Here is a 21,763-nt window from a genome sequence, read left to right on the forward strand (position 1 = left end):
AATATTACTTTATATGCACATAGATATTAGAGTAAATGGAATATTTATGATATGATTTACTCTACTATCTATGATATGCATGTACAGAATTCCAGCCACGCCTCTACTGTACTGCATATCCAGAGAATGTCAGTTTCACCCACTACAACAGTAGAAGCTTCTTGTTCCCCTATTCCTGCTAGTTCTGGAGGAGCCAGCAATCTAGGCCCTGCATCACTGGGTAGGATAAAATGGTTGAGTGATTTAGAAAAGTTCGTTTTACTCTCTAACTTCGAGAGAAGAGGGTGGGTAAAAGGAAGCAGTGAAGGTAGAGATCTCTATGTAATAATATTGATGACCTATCATATTCTTTTCAGATGGAGATTGGAACTTTTATTGGTAAGTAAAAATGCCAAATATAAATACTGCAGGTAGTTTCAGTTGCTGTTATAGGTGCTCTGTATATGCAGCAAGGATGATGTTTAGTGTTGATAATGGAATAAGACTCGCTGATGACCAGTATGAAAAATAGTTTAGTATAATCATTGAAAGCCCACACTGTAGAATTATAAATCATTTTCCAACGCATTATGAGCTAACAAGAAAGGATTACATGGTGAAAAACATTAAGAGGTATCGCAAAGATCTTGAGAAAGATGGGAGCCCTATTGCTGAGAGGGACACCAATGGGAAATATGTTCATTTAGGTTAGTGCATTGATTTGAAAATTGCTACAGAATGCAATCAAAAACAGATTTCATACCAGTAACATTCATGTTGCCTGCTGACTATAATATCTTTGTTGAGGAATATAGGAGACAGCCAAATGCTACTTGGATAATGAAGCCTGCTGGAAAAGGTCATCATCATTATTATTATTATCAAACTCACAATAATTGTCACATTTCCTTTAGCTCAGGGCGTTGGGATTTTTCTAATAAACAAACTATCGCAGATAAAGAAGTGGTCAAAAGACAAACCATCAAAGTACTAACAAACAATTAATCGTTTGTCTATCAATATTGCAGCGTACCACATACAAAAGACACTTACGTCATCTCAAGATATATTGACAACCCACTATTGATTGGAGGAAAGAAATTTGACCTGAGACTCTATGTGCTGGTAACCTCATTCCGCCCACTCAAATCATACATGTAATAACACCTGTTTGTTAGTATACTATTATTATTATTTGTTTTTCTAACAGATATCAGTTAGGATTTTGTAGATTTTGTACAGTAAAGTATAACTCAAGCATTAACGAGCTGGATAATATGTTTGTTCACTTGACAAATGTATCAATACAAAAACACGGAGTCAGTTTGTTATTATTATTAATATTATTATTGTATTTAATGTGAATATGTGCTTTTGATGTTAGGATGAATATAATGACAGTCATGGAGGGAAATGGCCTCTCTCTAATCTAAAATTGTATCTTGAATGTACACACGGGAAGGAGGTTATATATATTTCTAACTTGTTATTATGCAGTGCATGTTTTGTTGAGATAAGCAAGCCAAAACTATCATCATCATCATCATCATCATTATTATTATTATTAAACTAGGTAACGGATAAATTGTTCAATGATATTCACTGGCTAATCGTTCACTCATTAAAATCAGTTCAGAACGTTATGACTAGCGATCGTCATTGCTTCGAGGTTTATGGGTAAGCCACTGAGTTTGATTGTGCTGTGTGTTCACGTGTGGACATACCATCACAAAAACAATCTTTTAGTTATGATATCATTATCGATGTTTATTTAAAGCCGTGGCTTATAGAGGTACAGATTACAAGTTTAAGTGAATGCAATCATAATCTCTTGTTATACACACACAAAGGTTAATGCATCACCCTCGGTTGCATACACAACCATTAATGATCGAATCATGAAGCACTCGCTCATCAACGATACTCTAAACATTATACTACCTCCAAATGGGATACCAAAGTGAGCTAACTTCATTTTAATACCAGTCGCATCATTCCTATAATAAGGAAAGTATTTATTGGAATACAATATAAAATAGGGAGGGTTAGCTATTGATCATGTGCAACAGTCCTCTTATATTGGCAGTTGTATTACTATAATTATTGTTATCAGTACAAATCTACTCTTGCTACTATCAATTACTATTATTAATTTCTTCTATGCAGCGTCCATTGGAATAAGAATCCATCGTTAGAGAGTCTCGGAAAATATGATATATTGTAAGATAGAACTTTTTTTACTAATAATAATTATTTATAAGATATGATGAAGAGGCTGCTTTGCTTGCTGCCAGGGAAGGATTGAAAACTACTAGCAATGGAGGAGGCGACGGTAAATTTCAATTTTATAACAAGTTTGAGACTAAACGGTATCCAACATGGAAATAACTACAACACAACAAGAAACAGAACAAGAGCAATGGATAATAATAATAACAATAATAATATCAAAATAATAATAATAATAATAATAATAATAATGAGTGTGATTACTGATTTCAAAAATACAAACACAAAAAAAACCATTTCATTTCCCTTTCTTTACACCTTTCTTATTGCCGTGTGCCTTCTCTTTTGCCTCTTTCTCCTTCTCCTTCACTTCTTCCTCAATCTCTTCTCTCATGGACTTGATGGCAGCCATAGCTTCAAAATTTAAAACGGTATAGTCTGATTGCTGCTGCTGCTGTGGATGATGATGAAAAGAGGAGTCACTTTGATTATGAATGACAGAAGAGGACATTGCTCTATCTCTCGTCCTCAGAGACCTCTCACTCTCTCCTCCTCCTCCTCCTATGTCCAGCTGTGCATACTGAGACGATTTTGAAATATCGAGTTCTATATAAGTTTGCATGGAGTCTCCCCCTCCACTGATTGTAGCACTTCCCCCTCCTCCTATAACATTGCTCGTTGATCTGTGTCTATAGTCTAACGAATGGTGAGTGTATGTGTGACTACGAGCAGGTTCAATCGATGAGGAGACATTAGGGCCTGGTGTTATGTTTAAATAATTAGGAGCATCCAGCGAAGTGGCCACGTCAGGGCCGGGCGTTATGTTGGTGTAGTTCGGTTGATCAGGAGGTGTGGTCATGTCCCCGGAGACTGTGTAGTTAAGATAGTCCGATCTCGGAGTCGGTGTGGATATCGGAGTGGACGCTACCACGCCCCCGGGTTTTATGTTCTCGTAATTCGGTTGATCGACAATCTCTCCGGCCCCTATTCTCCCGTTGCTTGACGGTGCTGGCCCAATGTTGATGTTGGTATACTCAGGCTGCAGTGGGACTGATTGATCAGGTGGTAGTACCTCACCCGTGCTTATATCGATATTTGAATAGGTCGGCTGATCAATCGACCCTCTCCTCTCTTCTTCTCTCAATTCCTCTCCTATCAACAAGTTCTGATACGATGACTCTGTTATGGTCTGTCTCTCTCCTCCAGCCTCTAGTATACTCTCTGATACGGATGGGAATTTCGGCCCTGCCTCAACTATCACACTCGAATTAGATGAGCAAGAAGGCGAACGGGACTTCTTGCTGTGTTTCCTTACTTTCTTATTACTTGAAGTGGACCCACCGTGAGTGTGTCTCCTCTCTCCTCCTAATCTTAGGTCATTCACTGGTATCTTCTTGCCTCCTCCTCTACTCAATTTCTCCGTCTCTTCGAACGAGATCTTTGAGTAAGGGGCATGGTCCCCCGCAGCAGACGGGACAGGCTCTGACGACTCATTTGTGAAGACGAGATCAGAATAGTTCTTTGTTGATTCGGGAGGAGGAATGGGTGGAGGAGGGGGAGGAGAGTCCTCGGGTCCTTGTGGTGTTTCAGTGTCTGGTTCGGGAGGAGGAGGGGCAGGGAGAGGAGCGGGAGGGAGAGGACTCGGAGGGTGAAACGGAGGCAGGGGAGGAGGTTCTGGGTCTTGTGGGCGGGGTGACACTGTCTGTGGACGTGGAAAAGGAAACTCATCAACAGTTCCATTGTTATTATCGACGTCAGGCTGGACCCCGCCCTGTGTTATATTCCTTGCAACCATGTTAAATAAGATGTTGGCTTTCTTGCATATAAAGGCATAGGTTCCTTCACCGTTGGCACATTTTCTTCCAGCTTCAAACGAAAAGACGTTACCCTCACAACCGTACCGCCTCAAATACTTGAAAGGCCACTCCCACTCTTGCTTTGTTTTGTTATCAATATAAATCAACTCTGTGGCTGTGACTACCATCTTCCCTTTGTGGACCAGTCTATGGTCATCGTTAATGTTGGTGACTGTAAATGTACCTGTTTGCATTCCATCCTCCCCTTCTTGCAACTGGTCGTCGCCCTTACCCGAACAATTACCCATTTTCTGAAAGGAAGAGAGAGAGAGAAAGAGAGAGAGGGAGGGAGGGAGGGAGGGAGGGAGGGAGAGAGGGAGAGAGAGAGAAAAGAGAGAGAGATTAATGCATATATGCATGCATCGAGACTGCCATTCAACACAACAAAACAACACATAAAGTGAGAATCAATTAAAATAATATGAAATGTGGTGTTAGTAATACAGGAAATTAATCAAATTCCAAGCTATAAAAACTAATAGCCTTATATATATACACATTGTGTATACACATATAGTTTATACTCTATAATATAATAGGAGTTTTCAAAAGGTCAATAATGTAGTAGCCAATGCACTTTATATCCTACAAACAGCTTCTATTCACATTCCAGCCAGTGTCAGTGTATGCATATTATTCATCACTTATAATGTGTGTAAGGGTAGAGTGAATAGTATTCATTTTCAAGATTACAAAAATGATTCAAGCAACATACCTATAAAGAACGGGTGGACATGAAAGATTAATAAGCTTTATCACAGCTCCTACGAGGAGGCACAGGCCAGGTACCTAGTAGCGGACAAACCAATTCAGTGAGCGAGCGAAGACAGACTCTCTTCCTCTTTGAGATCAGGAGGTTGAGCTACTCCTCCTCCTTTTCGTTTGCACCATTGGCGATAAGTGACTCTAATTAAAGCGCACCACTCAGTGGGCGTGTTTTTATTTTAATTGATCACGTGATAAAAAATCAAAATGGAGAAACTGATACCGGTCATCAATAAGCTACAAGACGTTTTCAATACTGTTGGAAGAGAGGCTATCCATTTGCCACAGATAGCAGTGGTCGGGACGCAGAGCACTGGAAAGAGCTCCGTACTAGAGAGCATAGTAGGGAGGGACTTCCTTCCCCGTGGTACAGGGATTGTCACCCGTAGACCATTAGTACTACAGCTGCTCCACGTTCCGGAGAACGATGCTAGACCCGGGCTTTGGGGATGGGCTAAGTTTTTACACAAGGGGGAGAGAGTCTACGAGGACTTTGACGAGATACGAAATGAGATAGCATCAGAGACAGAGTCCGTTGCCGGATCAAACAAAGGAATCAGTTCAGAGCCGATTCGACTAACGATATACTCCTCCCATGTTCTGAACCTCACGCTTATCGATCTACCGGGCATCACTAGAGTACCCGTTGGTGATCAGCCGGACGATATCGAAGAACAACTAAGAGAAATGATACTACTCTACATAACCAATCCAAACTGTATTATATTAGCCGTACATGCTGCCAATACGGATCTTGCTACATCGGAGTCTTTAAAACTCGCAAAAGAGGTCGACCCGTCCGGCGATCGGAGCGTCGTGGTGTGTACAAAGCTTGATTTGATGGATGCTGGGACTGATGCCCACGATATATTAACTGGTAGAGTGATTCCAGTTAAACTAGGGATCATTGGTGTCGTTAATAGATCGCAGCAGGATATTCTTGATAATAAGGGGATTGAGGATGCTTTACTAGACGAACAGACATTCTTCAGACGTAACTATCCCTCGATTGCCCTGAGGAACGGTACCCAGTTCCTCACGAAAACCCTCAACAAGCTACTAATGACCCACATTCGGAATTGCCTGCCTACGCTGCGACAAGATATTAGCAAGAAGCTATCGATCTATGAATCACAGATAGTTGAGTTAGGCGAGCCTGTGGATAACAAAGGCCCGGCACTGCTTCAATCTTTAACAAGATTTGCTTGCAATTATACAGAAAAGATTGACGGTACTTCCCGTGACATTGAGACCCACCAGCTCTCAGGAGGCGCTAGGATTTGCTACATTTTTCATCACACGTTCACCGAGGCACTGAAAGCCATAGAACCTCTCGAAGGTCTAAATCGTTCCGACATTTTACATGCTATTAGTAACGCAATGGGACCCCGTCCAGCTCTTTTCGTGTCTGAAATAGCTTTTGAGCTATTAGTTAAGAAACAGATTCGACTTCTATTGCCTCCGTCTCTCCAATGCGTTGAGCTAGTCTACGAAGAACTGCAGAGGATCATACAGTATTCTCTTAGTTTTGTCCGAGACTTTCAACGTTTTCCGATCCTCCGTGACAAAGTGAATCAAGTTGTGATGAGTCTGTTACGAGAGCGTCAACCCATTGCTAATCAAATGATTGAGAGCCTCATATCGATAGAGTTAGCTTATATTAATACTAATCATCCTGATTTCGTAGGAGGCACAAGAGCTGCTTATGAATCATATATGGTCATGGCACAGCCTAAACCAATCCCATACCAAAGTTTAAAGCAGGGAGATGAAAAAACCGAGGAAAAGAATCCTTCTTCGTCTTCAACTGGAGGTGGAGCAGGGGGAGGAGGATCCGGAGGAGGTGGTTGGAGGTTTTGGAGTGGAAGATCTCAAGAAGGAGGTGGTGGAGGAGGAGGAGGAGGAGGAGGAGTAGAAGGATCGCGTTCCTCAGAAAAGAAACACGATGGAGGCCTTAATGCTTTCACTGGTCCTAGTGACCCATCTACTGCTAACGATATGCAAGGCAAACAACTCTTTGACTGTGGTCTGATAGAGAAACTAATCACATCATATTTTCTGATTGTTAGGAAGAGCATTCAAGACAGCGTTCCTAAGGCCGTCATGCATTGCCTTGTTAATGATGTGAGGGATCGACTCCAAAGCAAACTTATCACAGAATTATATAAAAAGGAATCTTTTGATTTGTTAATGGAGGAATCTCCAGAGACTATTGCTAGGAGGGAAGAGGTGCAAGAAATGGTGTTTGCTTTGCAGAAGGCAAGCGAGATATTGAATGAAATTCGTGACATTCAATATGAGTCATCGATCATTGGAACAATTTAGTCATTATTTATGCAATGTAGAATAACATTTTTTTCATCGTTTATAAATAATTAATAATGTACAATTATTGATTATGCTACTATAATAATGTACAGCTACCATTAATTTTGTTATTAGAAATTATCTTTTAATGAATTTTAGTGAATAGTGATTTGCTCTTTTTTGATGAAAGCCCTGCCCACATAATCAATTTACACATTGTAGGCGTGGTCTCATAGAGAAAATTAATTGAGAACAGACTGTCCCTGCCGTTTCTTTCATTTTGAGAAGATGTCCTGGACTAAAAGTAGCTCTAAACCCTTTCATTCGTATCTATATCATTACCATTGACTCTTAGAATCAACTTTTGCGTCTTTGCCGTACACACAGCGAGCAACTGCACTCGTTCTTAACGGAGACCCCAAGGGGAAGAACTTCCTTTATTGCAATGGAAAGACCGTCTATATTAGAGACATAGACGTAAGATGCCCGCTATATTTATGAGTATCTGCCTCGCAAACATGCATTCTTATTACCAAATATGGTCATAAACCATGGCCCATGTACATCTCTTGTATTGTTTTTTTATACAGAACCCTTCAATTTGTGATACTTATACACAACATTCCACTAAAGTTAATGTCGCTCAGTACGCTCCTTCTGGCTATTACATTGCCTCCGGAGGTGAGAATGAAATAGTGATACTGATAAATGAATAAAGTACTTTTGTTTTGTTAAAGATGATCATGGTAAGTTAAGGATCTGGGATACGGTGAACGCGGAGCACATTTTGAAATACGAGTATCAGCCTTTTGCTGGGCCTATCAGAGATATAGATTGGTCTCCGGATAGCAAGAGGATAGCTATTGGTGGACAGGGACAATCAAGGTAATAAATTGTTGAGAGAGAGAGAGAGAGAGAGAGAGAGAGAGAGATGAACATTGAAACAAGGAAAGAGCCCATTACTTTTTAAAATTATTATTATAATTATGATAAGAAAGATAACAGGGATGATAAAGTAACAAGAAGAGAAAGCTGATAATTATTATTACCATCAAAGAACAACAATGGAGAAAGAGCACGACAAAATGGAGAACATGCCTGATATTATATTTTTTTTAATTATTATTACAGCTTTGGTGCTTGCATATTATGGGACAGTGGATCAACTGTTGGTGAAATCAAAGGTCACTCTAAGGCAATCAACTCTATTTCTTACAAGCCAACAAGGCCTTTCCGTATTGCTACTGCCAGTGAGGACACAACTTGCGCCTTTTTTGAAGGACCTCCATTTAAATTTAAGCACACAATGAAGGTAAGATATTAATAATAATGATAATAATAATAATAATAATAATAATGATAATAATAATAATCTTTTTACATTATTCATTTGCTTTTGACCATTCTGTCATTTACTGTATAATGATAATAATTTTAGACTCATTCACGTTTTGTTAATGCGATCCGGTTCTCACCGAATGGAGAGTTGATATGCAGTGGGGGCTCTGATTGTATTGCTGCTCTGTATGATGGTAAAACTGGAGAGCTGATGAGCAAACTAGGAGGAGACAAGGCTCATGCTGGAGGAATATATGGTGTAAGTTTAAGTTGGGTTTTCAATAGGGTTTTTCAGGTTTTTTCCAGTGGATCTTAAAGTTGCTAAAAAAATTGACAAAATATCCTGTATGCTAAAAGAAAGTTTTCATTTTTTATACAATGTATTTTTCTGAGCTGATTCCGATTGAACTTAGATTTTAATGCCACACTATAATAATTACATGTACATGTAATGTATATACATTGTACATGTAATGTATACATGTGTATTTGACCACATCTTCACAATAGGTATCATGGAGTCCGGATAGCTCACATCTCATTACTGCATCGGGCGACAAGAGCGTTAAACTATGGGATGTTGCCACTCAAACTAGCATCAGGTTATTTCACTAAGTATCAGTGCTAGTTATTATTATTATTAATATTATTATTAATATTATTATTAATATTATAGTCAGTTTAAGATTGGGAGTACTATTGAGGATCAGCAGCTTGGCTGTCTCTGGCAAGGAGATTATATCTTATCTGTCTCACTGTCTGGTGATATTAACTACCTCAATAAGAACGACCCTGAAAAACCTCTTAGGGTTTTAACAGTAAGCTCTTTTAATAATAATAATAATATTAGCAATAATTTGTGTTTTGTAGGGCCAGAATAAGAATTTAACAAGCATAGTAACATCCTACGATTCCTCAAAGCTTTACTGTGGCAGCATGGATGGCAAAATCAATATCCAATTATTATCATTATACTAAGAATTATTATTTTATTATCATTAATGTTATTATCCTTAATTCATATATCTCTCAAGTGTCTGGACAACTGATGCTGGCAACGTTAGCCTTGTTGCTGGTACAGGCCACACTAACCTGGTCTGCTCAATGGCCGCTACTCCTGACATCATACAAACACTTGGACTTGATAAAACTTCAAAGACTATACTACCTGATAAGAACGAATATACGTAAGAGCTATTCAAGATACTCTTATATTGTTCATGGTTGCTATTAGGTCTGATGTATTGTCGTTCCCTGATCGTGACCCGACTGCAATTGCTTACAGCTCAAATGACGGAGTGTTTCTGGTTACTTCGTTGAATGAGCTCTTCCTTGTTCGTGACGGCAAGAAAGTCTTCTCATTGCCAGTCACTGGTGAAGCCTTGTGTGCTTCGTTTCATCCCAATAAACCCTATGTGGCTGTTGGATATAAAGTAAGTATATATATATTTTTATATAGCAAGTTATTATTATTATTGTTATTGGTACTATTAATGTTACTGTTATTATTATTATTATGAATAGAACTCGAGAGCTATCGTGTACAGCATTGAAGGTGACAAATTGAATGAGTTTAAAGAGTTTGAGGTCAAAGGTGAAGTGAATGCTATTGGATATGATCCTTCAGGAGAGCTCCTGGCTGCTTCTGGCTCAGCCAGGCCAGTCTTTTTATATGAAACTACAAGCTATACAGTAAGTGGTACAGTTTACAATCTAATTAGCATTGTGATGCCGTCTCATTTTATTGTTCATGGAGCTTTGTTTATACTAATTGTAATACATTTACAATATGCATTAGATGATACACGTATGTACTTTGTTGTGTTTGTGTCTGTCATAATATTGTTTGTAGTTCAAAAAGGAACTGTTGAAGCAAAATGCCCGAGTGAGGTCTCTGGCCTGGTCACCTAACGGTAAGAGGATAGCAACAGGGGGAGTTGATTCGAACGTCTGTATTTATAATATTGATGCCATTGATCACATTGAAATCAAAGGTATGTTAACAATGACAAGTGATAAATAAATTTATTTGTAATTATGTAGGTGCTCACCCAATGGACGTAGTGACTGGTGTATCTTGGATTAATGATAACACTGTTGCTTCGTGTGGCAACGATGCTACCATTAGGATATGGGAGTACTCTGCTTGAAACATTCTCTGTTTCTCTTTTAAAAACTTGAGCTACTTGTATTAGTTAGCATATTCTCTTTTTATAGTGTTTTTTTGTAGTTTTGATAGTTATAGATTATGATTTTAATCAGATTAATAGTATACGGAAATATACTGAAACTTATCCGTATACTTTCCTGACTGGCAGTGACTGCACATGGCGGCTAGGTACAGGGAGAGGAGAGAAAGAGAGAGAAATCGCTCTCCTTTCTCTAGACAAAGAAGAGACTACACACCAGGGGACGGATACTACTCGTATAACGGGCTTGACTATGAAAGAGAGGCACACGATAGCTTATATGATCGTGCCAGAACGAGAGATTATGGGCATTATCCTTATCGTGAGTCTCTGGGACACCCAGTATCTAGTCCCTTTACTAGACGCTCTCTCCATTCCCCTCCAAGCAGTTCCCATCATTTCTTTCCTCGTCGTAGGTACAATGACGAGTACCACTCGATCCCTCATCCAGACTACAGGCTCCCATCCCCCCCTCCTAGGAATACACCTCTTCCAGACTATTTGGCCATTCCTCGGGATTACGTGACACATTCTCAGGAATATTTGACTCATCCGCCTCCTCGAGACTTTGTGCCTTCCCCTCCTCGTGACTTTGTGACTTCTCCTCCTCCTCCATCGTCATTATATCCTCGGGATTATTCAGCCATCCCCTCCAGCATTGCTTTTCGGCTCTCTCCTGCACCTTCTCCGCCTCTTCCTCCTCCTTCTCCACCTCTTCCTCCTCCTTCTCCGGCTCCTCTTTTTTCAGCTCCTTCCTCTCCTCCCCTTCCTCTTTTTAATCCTCCTCCACCCTCTCCTCCTCCCAGTGGTGGGTTACAGTGGCAAGGATCATCAAATGATCTATTGTATATAGATGAGCCTGGAGCTAGTGATGCTCAAGGTAGCAATATATATTACAATGGAGGAGAGAGACCGTATTCAATACCGGCTTTAGACACGTCTGATCTGTCCAATGCACTGGAAATGCTGAGGAGATCAATAAAATCAGAAGATATGAGATCTAATGATTTGAGATCAGAGGACGTTGTAAAGGATTCGGTTTTTATGCGTCTTGATAGCCACGCTCGAGCATCACCCATTAAGTCTGAAGACACTTCTACTGGTAATTATATTACTTGTTTTATATTGATTTTATAATAATTTTTGTTATTTTATAGATTATACACCAGTTCCAATGGATATCAGTACACCAGAGCCTGATCAATCAATTATTTCAGATACAGTTGATCATTACATTAAAATAGCCAAAAACACTGTTAGCAACAAGTCAGCCGTCAGCAATAATACAGTGGATCTACCTTCACTCATTCCTCCTCTCTTTGACAATGCTATGTCACATGAGGATGAACTCAATCCTCCTGATCCTCCAGCCTTCTTTGATGATATGTCACATGATGTGTCACATGATGATTTGTCCCCCAATCCTCCTCCTAATGTGTCTTTGTCACATGATGCATCACATGATCTTCCTTGTGAAGATTTGGAATTATTATTTTTGAGGTTAACAGCTATTCGCTCAATGTTATCTAAGCAAACGGATCCTAATCTAGATTATTCTAACACTGATATTGATGCAAATGTGTCTGATATTGCTGATACTAACACCGATATTGATGCAAATGCATCTGATCACAATATTGTTAGTACCACTTGTATTGATACTACTGATACTATTGCGTCTGAATATCATCAGTATGCTGATTCTAATGCTGATATTGATACTACTACTGATCATCATGCTGATATTGACACCACTGATGATTCAAAAGTTGAGTCTCACCATACTGCTGATACTAACACTGATATTGTAAATGTTCCAAGCAGTAAAGACTCACAGTTAGCAGTGAAACTCGTCAAAGATCTTGAAGTTACAAATGTTGCTGATCCTCATATTGATAGCACTGCTGATATAGTTGTTTCTGAATCTCTTTCTAACCTCGTGAACTCTAAAACAGAGGTTAAAACTGATATTGAAACAGAGGTTAACACTGATATTAAAGCAGAAGTTAGCACTGATATTGAAACAGAGGTTATTACTGATATTGAAAGAGAAGTTAACACTGATACTGAAACAAAGGTTAACACCAATATTGAAACAGAGGTTAACACTGATATTAAAGCAAAAGTCAATGCTGACACTAGCACTGACCCTGATGTTCACATTGATATAAATGTTGACCCTGACACAGTAGCTCATGATGATATTAAACCTCATGCTGACACTGATCCTGACACTCATGGAAGCACTGAAGTTGCTTGTAAGGTAGACAATGACACTAATGATGTTAATGCTACTGATGTTAATACTGAAACTCCTGGAGACAAATCCATTGATCCAGCATCCATTAATAGCACTGACAGCTCCCAACCTGTTACCTCCTCCTCTTCACCTCACACTACATCAACATCAGTATCAGTTGTTGCTATGGATAATGGATCAGTTGCTATGGATACTGGATCAGTTGCTATGGATACAGAATCAGTTGCTGTGGATACAACGTTATCTGATTCTGCAGTTAAACCTGCTGAATTAAGTTCTGTTAAGGTACGTGTGTATTCAGAATGCATTAATACTTAATCAATGAATTAGGTTGTGACAAGTTCCACTAATACTTGGAATGTCAAGGTAATTATTATTATTACTATTATTATTTTTGTTATGTGTTTTTATTTGTTATTGTTGTTAGGAATTCAAGATTATTTCACAAGACGATGAGGACATAGAGGGAGAGGGTCATGTTGAACAAGCTACGGTTCATGTAAGTTAGTATGTTAACAACCTGGAACATCTCTCTTTACATAGTTATTGACATTGTTTTTTACATATGCTTCACTCTAAAAATTGGCTCCAAATCATTCCCCTTTCCCCAATTTTCATGTACATGTATATGTATCAGGAAAAGTAATTAATAAAAATGGAGAATTCTCTCCTATTCTCTTTTGACATGAAGATACCATGTGTTCATGTAGCATGTGGTGTTTTCTCATATTTGGAGGAACTTTAAAATCCACTGACAAGAACTTGTATTAGCACTATGCAAAATCCTGTAGGAAGCCCTGGACTATATATAACTTTTGCTTTTTCTGAAAATTGGCTCTAAAATCACATCCAATTTTTATTACATTCATTCTCTTCATGATACATGTAGTTTGGTGGGAGTGATGTTACTGCAAAGTTAAAGGAGAGGCTTACTTTTTACGAGTCTCGTTGTGAAATGCTGGAAAGTAACGTGAAATCACTAGCTAGAGAATTAAAGGTACCATCATTGTTATAAAACTATTTTTATTATTTATGTAGTTGGCAGAAAAAGAATTGGAAAAGTGTCGAAAAGAGGAAACTCACATCAGAAATGAAGTAGCTACTTATAGAGTATGTATTATTTTCATTTAATTTTTTAATAGTTGAAATCTCTCGGTCGGATTTCAATTGATTCAAATCATGTGATGCAATCAGCGGAATCAACCAATGGCAATGACCACAAAAACAAAAGGAAGAGAGTACATGTAGATGGAAAGAAGATTACCAAGCAACCGACTCTTTCAAATAGAACGTCTAAAAAAATTAAGACGTCTCAATCTGCTCCGCCGAAACCCGACCAGCCTCCAACAAAGCCACACCTGCCAAACTTGAGGCCACGCCCACGTCGTTTGAGTCCACATCTGCCCGATTTCCCGCTATCGTCCCAAACAATAGAGTTGTTATTTGGATCAACTAAAGTCAATACAAATTGCTTAAAGGCAAGGACAGCAATTTAACTTTATTATTATTATTATATATTTTCTTTATACAGAGTTGGAAGCCATCCCTTCCTCTCCTTCACTCTACTCTATTGATAATGAATCCTGTCTCAATAGCCACTGGTCAACCATTAAACCTACTCTCCCTTCCAAAGATCAATTCATCTGTCCTCTTCTCTCTCCCTCCTTCTTTCTCTCCCAATAACGCCGATATAGCTAGCAATACTCTTTCCCTATCTCCAGCCACTGGTCCTTATCAGTCTCCATTATTATTATTCAAGTCCTATCGGGTTAATCCTCTCTATCGGACACTATTCAAGCATTCCCTGACCAGCCCGACTCATTCCAATGCCATTAATCCTCATCAGCCTTTGTGTCGCTTCCAATACAAAGGGAAGTGTAACAATAAGGATTGCAAGGGGCAGCACTGGGACTCTATCCAGTTATCCGAGGACGAGATATCTCTTCATCTTTTGTCTCAGTATCCGAGTATTTCAAAGCCCGATCCAACCCTGCGTGATGCTATGACGGCGTCGGAGTGGTTGCTGTTGACAACGCATACGATTCACCAGCAGTCGTCCAGTGTCTTGTCGCCAGTCACAACGTCGGCCGAGAAGAAGACTCATTCTCGTGATCTCAAACCCGTACCAGTAGAGCATAGTTATCAGTATCAAGATGCGACTAAGAAGTATTTAAATGAAAATGATTCATTATCACTTAGTGATGTTAATAGGAAAAGTGGTCGATATTTTATGTCAGAAGGAACAGATGCAAAAGATGATGTGTTAAGTAAAGTAAAGCAGTTTAGTTTTATTGGTAATATAAGAGAAGCTGAGGATTTACTCAAGAAAAGTGTCGAAAGTGACCCAAACAATGAAGTAAGTAATGATAGTAATGGTTTAGTCATCGATAATTACAGGATTTTTGGTTTGAATATATTAAAATCAATCCTGATATTTATCAAGTCGCTTTCGAAAAGTGCCCATCAATTAAAATTTTGAAACAAGTAAGTAGTAGCATTTGGATGTGGTTTGATATTTTGCTTATTAGGGGATAAAGGAGAGTAGGTCGGTCCCTGATAAAAAGATGTGTATTATTAAATGTATTCAAATAATTGAACGCCAGCAGCTGGTTAGTATTATACATGCACCTGTTGTCCTGTCACATCCCTCTCTTTACCAAACAGTCAGTAGATGCTGTATCTGTTTCACACTTTATGTTGGAACTAGTGTTAAGCTATGTTAGTATTGATCTCTTAACGCATGATATTGAATCCGGATTAACAGTGTTAAAGGTAATAGCCACTGTCCTATTATTACTATTATTATTATTATTGTTGTTGTGTTGTTAGAATGTTCTAGAAGATAAAGGTATTGATTCGTGCAGTAGTTTGATGGGTTTTATGACTAATGAAGACAAAGTCTTTCTTTGTCTTACCTACTTGCACCTTTTGGTCAATCCCTCCGCCCCTCTTCCGGGTTGTCATGGCAACATGATTCCTGTCACCATAGTTACAAAGGTGAGAGAATTTGAAAGATTATAAACTGTATTGGAATTTTCGGTAGGAGCCGTTTTTTATAAAATGGACAAAAGAAGGTGACGGGATTATTAGCAAATTTATGGAAGTGTTTATCAGTAAGTGTATGTTGACCACACCTACAAGACCACACCCATTTGATTACAGGTATACTCAATGTGCGGATTTTTAAGGACGTGATGATGCCAGATTCAATCAGATATTTGTACCCGATTTATATTAATTTATTCATATTTGAGGTTCAATTAATTAGTAATAATTATCAATTACTGTTTTTCAGGTTGTTCAAGGCAGAGGTGTCAATGCTATGAATAGCATTAACAGATTACTTAATAATATCAATCCCAACGTAGTCCAGCTGGTTTTGCTGAGACACTCTTTAACGTCCTTTAAACCAAAAGCACCTGCAGAAATAGTCAAATCTGAGAAACAGCTGCATCCACTTTTATATTATGCAACTGCTCTCTACTGTATTGAGAAAGTATGTTCTTATTATAATTATATTATTCTTTTTGGTTTTTATAGGCTAATGATGCTATTGCCAAAGACATATTGGAAAAGGCTGTGATTAATTGTTTTGATATGAAGACAGCAGAAGTGGAACCACTTACGTTATATCAGTGGGTCTAATTAATTAGGTGGGTGATTTGTGTAACAATGATTTACAATTTTAGGAAACTACTTGGTTTGTCGTATTGTTATGAGTCTCCTTTACTTATAAGTGGAAATGATGTACAAAATGATTTAGTGTATTGGTGGCTGTGTTACTGGTGAGTTATTAATAGTTACTCCATTGTCACAAAATCTGTCACAAGCAAAAAACATATATTAGTTCCATTGTCACAAAATCTGTCACAAGCAAAATCCATTTTGTTCCATTGTCAAAAAAATTTTCATGTTATTGTTGATAGCACATTTCATCATTAGCTCATAATTTTACTGTCTCTTTTTAGTTTATATAAGAGAGTTGTTGACATTGAAACTGTAGAGGAGACTTATGAGGTATCAGTTAATTCTGTGTCAACACAGAGGGATGGCTATGAGCAGCTGTGGTTTGACTACATTGCTGTGTTGATTATTAAAATTAATAACTCCAACCAATCGATAGAAGTACATTAAATATTTAATTTCTAACCTAAACCTCTCTCTTTTTCTCTATCTAGACATTGTGTAATGTCATTAAAAGATGTCTTTTGGTACTTCCACAAAAATCTCATACAAACGTGAGTAAATCATTGCAACAATTATATTTAAAGGGTTGTTCTAGGTAATGAGGTTGTTAGATTCTTTATTAGGTAGTTCTAATGTTATTGTTAATATATTGTATGTATTATTGTCATCATTGCCCAACAATCTATCACTAATATCAATGTAAGTACCATCACTCTTAGACTTAGATTCTCTTTCCCTCCTCCTCCTCTCTCTCTTTCTCAATGCAATATATATGTTGTCAATGTTGTGTATTATTAATGCTGAAGCTTTGCCACTAATCATTATTTTTAAGGTATCTGAATTATTCTCTAAAATATAATGTTATCAATGAGAATGTGATCGAGTCATTCTATTACAGTCTACCTTCTTCACGCTATAATTTGTAAGTCTTTGATGTAAAGCATCTCAAAAGTATTACTGCTACTGCAGGTTAATACCAGTTGAAGTTTCCTTAGGACATTACAGAGAAGTATTAGTATTATCACCTACCATTTATTATCATTATTGTTGTTTTTTTAGGCAAGGCTGCTTTTTCAAGAATTAGTAAAAGATCGACCATTTGATTATGACATGTGGAATGAAGTGAATTTGAGAGAGGGAGAATGGTTTAAGAGGGAGGGTTATTTTTATAGTTTTTATTGTTTGAGCTGGCTGGCTTGGTTCATGGTTACTCCAATGAAGAATTGGTCTTATCACTGCTTAAGCTAGCAAAGGAATCCAATATTGATCTAAAGAATATTAATTGTTTAAGGAAGGAGTCCAGCTAGGTAAACCAGAACAGCAAGGTAATGTTGTTTTTATTGTCATTGCGTTACATTTTAATCATTATCATTAATCACACCGTTGTTGTTATTTTTGTAAAATTTTATTTAAGAAATATTATTGATTGTGAAAAAGATCAACACCATTTTAATCAACTAGTGTAGTAATGGATAAATATATATATAACATAGTATATTCATGATGAAAACTAGAGAACAGTTTGCTTGGTTAGATTGGAGTAAAGACAAGCTTTGCAGCAGCAGTGAAGGTGTGGCTGATTAGTGATTACTGATCACGCCTTCTTTTTAAATGAGAACGATCATGAATGTCCTGTGGTTGCTGATTCTTTTTCTGCTACATGTATCTGCTGTCTTGTCAGAAGAAGAGCTACAATTTGTATCTGTGGTTAGTATACAGGTTTTGTTTTAGTATATGGTGGCAATATAACCAGGTTATACGTCATGGAGCTCGCTCACCGGTCGAATCCTATCCGGCGGACAGGTATCAAGAAGATTTTTGGCCTCAAGGGTTCGGACAGCTTTCGATTGTAAGCAATAACTGTTAAGAATAACATTATGTAAATTTTGTGTTATTTTAGAAAGGCATGAGGGAAGAGTATCATTTAGGTACAGTGTTCAAGTCGAGGTACTTGGATACAGGATTCATGGACTCTGGATACAATAGATCACAAGTACCAGCATTTATTCAGTGTATTACAGTGCTAATAATGTCGTTCATAATTATAATTTTAGATATATGTACGCAGCACTGATTATGATCGAACGCTTATGAGTGCACAGTGTGTTCTTGCAGGAATGTATCCACCAGGGGAAAATCAAGTGAGTGCCTTTAGATAAGTGACATAAACAAATGACAATTAGCACTTTAAAATGTTTACAAGTGCTAACTGAGTACTACCAAGAGTATACCATAGATATTATCAAGAGTTATGTACTCTTGGTAGTTGGTAACTGTAAGAATTGATGAGTAACACCAATATCATACATTAGATGTTTGATCCTGATCTGGAATGGCAACCTATACCAGTTCATACTACTCCACAAAAATATGACAGTGTGAGTACACAAACAGTATTATTATTATTGTTGTTATTATTATTATCATTACTTTTTGTTGGCATTGTTAATTTGTTATGTCTTTTAGCTATTGAATGTGGCAAGTTGTCCCGTCTATGACAAATTGATGGATAAAGACAACAATACTTATAAACAAATACAAGATGCCAATCAGGTATAAGTATTGGATATAGATTAAAATTCTTGATCTCTTTTGCCTACAAAGGAACTCTTTGATAATCTTACAGAATGGACTGGAGAGGACATAAATGTTATTACAGTTGGGCTTCTGAAGGATGCTCTTTTTGTTGAGGTAATGAATGATGCCAAAGGAGGATTCAAGTTATCATAATTTTGTTTGCTATATCAGTATCATGATAACAATTTGACAATGCCCGAGTGGTTTTCACCACAGCTACTAACAAAACTTGAGTCAATTGATGACTCACTGTTGAGGCTGATGTTCAGCACAAAATGCAAGAGAAAGCTAACAGGAGGTTAGTATAATATGATGAAGGATGCTGTGGAATCATTTGTTATAGGAGTATGGACGAATCGAGTGTTGAAGGATATGCAGAATAAAGCCACTGGAGTCATGCCAGACATGAAAATGGTGCTCTATTCAGCAGTATGCTTTTTTGCTTCAAAATTAAACATCACTTCTGTTTCTTTTCATTATATAGCATGATACCACAGTAGCTACTATGTTAAGTGTCTTTGATATGTTTGATGGTAAACAGCCTCCATATTCTGCTGCCTTTGCTGTTGAGCTTTATTCCAGTGGAAGCAGTAAAAAGTAATGCTATAGCCAAGTTTGAGTTATTGTTTTTACTATTTGCTGCAGTGACTTTTTTGTGAGGTTTTATTATCACAACGAAACAGATAGTAATGATTTTGTTGAATTAACTCATCCAAACTGCAGCAAAGATTGTCCATTGGAAAAACTGAAACAGTAAAGTCCTAAGTCACAGTTTAGTACCAATAGGTTTTTTTATAGAATCATGGCCCCTTACCGTCTAACTGAAAAAGAATGGTCTTCATCTTGCAGTACAACTACAGCTCCAACTTCTTCTCCAACTTTAGCTCCTTCAAATGATATTGGTTAGATGATAAATAATCATTTTTGTTGTTAATGCAATTTTTTATATAGAAATGTGGTTGGTTATAGCTCTCTGTATCACCTCTGGCATACTAATTCTCCTCATACTTATATTGCTTGCTTTTATGACAAAGGTATGTTGCTGCGGAAGAAAGAAAAGAATGTATGTTGCACTTAACAATCAAGACACTGAAGCTACATAAAATAAATAATTTATTATTATTGTAAATATTATTTTCAGGTTGATTAAAATTGTTATCCTTTTTCCTTGATGTTATTGTCATTGCTCAGTTTCCCCTTATAATCACTATGTTGTTTGACTTTCAGATAGAAACTTGCTCCATTATAGCATACAATGAGAACTATAAAAGCCATTATGATCGTTCCAAACTCCATCCTAACATCAGATAATAATACAATAAATACAACACTATACTTACCAATGGTAGGAGAGAAAAGCAGATAATAAGCCCACCCATGTATAAACAGTGAGCCATGCAAAGTAAAAGATTTTTAAATATCTTTTTCCACAAATGCTGAACAAATGGTACAGAAAGCCTTTCTTAGTGCTCTCTGTCATCCAAGTAACACTAGTAGCATAGCTCCTCTTCCTTACTCTCTCTTTCCTCCACACTTGCACCTGTGATAGAGAGATTGCAAAATTAAGTTATCCTACAGTATGCATGTATGTACTCACCACGAGAATGTAGAGTAGCATCCACACTAAATAAAAGACAAGCGGACCTGTTACAAGTTCCCTCAATCCAATGTGATTGCAGCCATTTGGACCTGGCTCTGTTGGCTGAGCACAGAGTGAGAACTCCTGCTTAACACTTGAATACCTGCAAACGTGAGAAATGATTAACATGATTATTTATAATGAAAATTCTGCATATACCATCTTGTACCCCAAGTGGTTAAGGCAGGTGATAAGTGTATGAATACTGATGTCATTCTATCAAGAGAGTGAGGTACTATTGAGTTCCTCCATATAACAGTCGCAAATAGCAAAGGACCATGAGAGAACACAAACACTGTTGGGAAGAGCCAATTGGGTTGCCAGGGAGACCAAAAATAAATGAGGAGCAAGGTGTTAGTGTAGTAGCAAAAGTCAAGAAGGAAGTAATGATGTCTTTTCTGTTTGTAATGAAACCAGCGGATGGGCATCAAAACGAGGTATTTCTGCAGTAATTATGCAATAATTGTCATTTGAAAATTTCGATTTTCATTGCTGGCTTACCAGTGTATGCCAATAGTAGAAGTACTGGGGCAAATATCCAGCAATGAAAGCATCTACCAGAGCTCCACCTAAGAGGAGTGTAAAGGTCAGCTTATCAGCTGTGACGTTGCCGAGTTTTCTGATTTTAGCAATCTCCTCAAGGTCATCATCTTGGAGCTCAAAATTCATTAGAACGTCGCCTTTTTGCACTTCAATAAAAATTATAGAGCTATCATAATTACAACTCTGTGTTTACTTTACTTTTATTTGTGCCAATAACACCCATTTTTGACTTCCTCTTTGTCTAAAGGACTAGCAAGCCATTTCTTGTTCTTTAGAGATCACACACAGTTGCACCACGCCATGTACACGTTCTAAAGACATCACGTTCGTTCCACAAGACAGAGAAGGACTAGATTTAGTTAATCAAGTGAGTGGGCGTTCAATTGTGAGCCCA

The 21,763-nt window shown here is 37.8% G+C and overlaps 7 protein-coding genes across 8 annotated transcripts; 5 read left to right on the forward strand and 2 right to left on the reverse strand.

Moving 5' to 3' along the window:
- Positions 1-34: 34 nt before the first annotated feature.
- Positions 35-2,541, forward strand: LOC100631813 (probable tubulin polyglutamylase TTLL1). Of its 2 annotated transcripts, none has more exons than XM_003383419.3 (14): positions 35-307; positions 357-378; positions 433-498; positions 544-686; positions 734-838; positions 894-966; positions 1,008-1,136; positions 1,190-1,298; positions 1,364-1,444; positions 1,553-1,656; positions 1,726-1,771; positions 1,830-1,939; positions 2,146-2,199; positions 2,241-2,541. In XM_003383419.3, the coding sequence occupies exons 1-14, from the start codon at positions 52-54 to the stop codon at positions 2,365-2,367; spliced, it is 1,425 nt and encodes a 474-aa protein (XP_003383467.2). In that variant the 5' UTR covers positions 35-51; the 3' UTR covers positions 2,368-2,541. The 2 variants fall into 2 exon arrangements, with proteins under 2 accessions (XP_003383467.2, XP_019861230.1); XM_020005671.1 differs by having other exon boundaries at positions 44-307; positions 2,252-2,378.
- On the reverse strand, positions 2,335-4,937 carry LOC100631938 (proline-rich receptor-like protein kinase PERK7). The gene is made up of 2 exons (XM_003383420.2): positions 4,780-4,937; positions 2,335-4,315 (listed from the first exon to the last, which is right to left on the reverse strand). Exon 2 carries the CDS (start codon positions 4,310-4,312, stop codon positions 2,507-2,509), a length of 1,806 nt encoding a protein of 601 aa, XP_003383468.1. The 5' UTR covers positions 4,313-4,315; positions 4,780-4,937; the 3' UTR covers positions 2,335-2,506.
- Positions 4,938-5,020: 83 nt separating this feature from the next.
- On the forward strand, positions 5,021-7,201 carry LOC100632064 (dynamin-1-like protein). Its single transcript, XM_003383421.3, has one exon. The coding sequence runs from the start codon at positions 5,037-5,039 to the stop codon at positions 7,152-7,154; it is 2,118 nt and encodes a 705-aa protein (XP_003383469.1). The 5' UTR covers positions 5,021-5,036; the 3' UTR covers positions 7,155-7,201.
- A 129-nt stretch (positions 7,202-7,330) lies between these two features.
- LOC100632189 (actin-interacting protein 1-like) lies at positions 7,331-10,735 on the forward strand. The gene is made up of 14 exons (XM_020005722.1): positions 7,331-7,440; positions 7,492-7,613; positions 7,727-7,817; positions 7,874-8,021; positions 8,268-8,448; positions 8,575-8,733; positions 8,985-9,076; positions 9,151-9,292; positions 9,345-9,426; positions 9,508-9,661; positions 9,709-9,907; positions 9,999-10,166; positions 10,327-10,468; positions 10,518-10,735. Exons 1-14 carry the CDS (start codon positions 7,425-7,427, stop codon positions 10,622-10,624), a joined length of 1,803 nt encoding a protein of 600 aa, XP_019861281.1. The 5' UTR covers positions 7,331-7,424; the 3' UTR covers positions 10,625-10,735.
- Positions 10,736-10,790: 55 nt separating this feature from the next.
- Positions 10,791-18,067, forward strand: LOC100632317 (uncharacterized). The gene is made up of 25 exons (XM_020005707.1): positions 10,791-11,765; positions 11,821-13,208; positions 13,254-13,289; positions 13,351-13,422; positions 13,813-13,920; positions 13,962-14,018; positions 14,066-14,401; positions 14,455-15,089; positions 15,135-15,279; positions 15,321-15,407; positions 15,452-15,532; positions 15,588-15,695; positions 15,753-15,920; positions 15,967-16,036; positions 16,086-16,177; positions 16,219-16,419; positions 16,464-16,558; positions 16,613-16,708; positions 16,892-17,048; positions 17,102-17,161; positions 17,206-17,309; positions 17,443-17,532; positions 17,580-17,619; positions 17,670-17,732; positions 17,783-18,067. The coding sequence occupies exons 1-25, from the start codon at positions 10,802-10,804 to the stop codon at positions 17,915-17,917; spliced, it is 5,388 nt and encodes a 1,795-aa protein (XP_019861266.1). The 5' UTR covers positions 10,791-10,801; the 3' UTR covers positions 17,918-18,067.
- Positions 18,068-18,166: 99 nt separating this feature from the next.
- On the forward strand, positions 18,167-20,391 carry LOC100635009 (lysosomal acid phosphatase-like). Its single transcript, XM_003383365.3, has 13 exons — positions 18,167-18,317; positions 18,364-18,459; positions 18,511-18,603; positions 18,665-18,751; positions 18,923-18,988; positions 19,077-19,163; positions 19,215-19,301; positions 19,359-19,485; positions 19,531-19,616; positions 19,672-19,784; positions 19,833-19,940; positions 19,986-20,089; positions 20,139-20,391. Exons 1-13 carry the CDS (start codon positions 18,222-18,224, stop codon positions 20,288-20,290), a joined length of 1,302 nt encoding a protein of 433 aa, XP_003383413.2. The 5' UTR covers positions 18,167-18,221; the 3' UTR covers positions 20,291-20,391.
- Positions 20,282-21,710, reverse strand: LOC105316432 (uncharacterized membrane protein C776.05-like). The gene is made up of 6 exons (XM_020005736.1): positions 21,568-21,710; positions 21,328-21,515; positions 20,986-21,269; positions 20,785-20,929; positions 20,528-20,727; positions 20,282-20,484 (listed from the first exon to the last, which is right to left on the reverse strand). The coding sequence occupies exons 1-6, from the start codon at positions 21,590-21,592 to the stop codon at positions 20,343-20,345; spliced, it is 984 nt and encodes a 327-aa protein (XP_019861295.1). The 5' UTR covers positions 21,593-21,710; the 3' UTR covers positions 20,282-20,342.
- Positions 21,711-21,763: the final 53 nt, after the last annotated feature.

The sequence above is a fragment of the Amphimedon queenslandica genome, unplaced genomic scaffold, assembly GCF_000090795.2.
Source record: "Amphimedon queenslandica unplaced genomic scaffold, v1.1 AMPQUscaffold_13511, whole genome shotgun sequence".
NCBI classification, from domain to species: Eukaryota; Metazoa; Porifera; class Demospongiae; order Haplosclerida; family Niphatidae; genus Amphimedon; species Amphimedon queenslandica.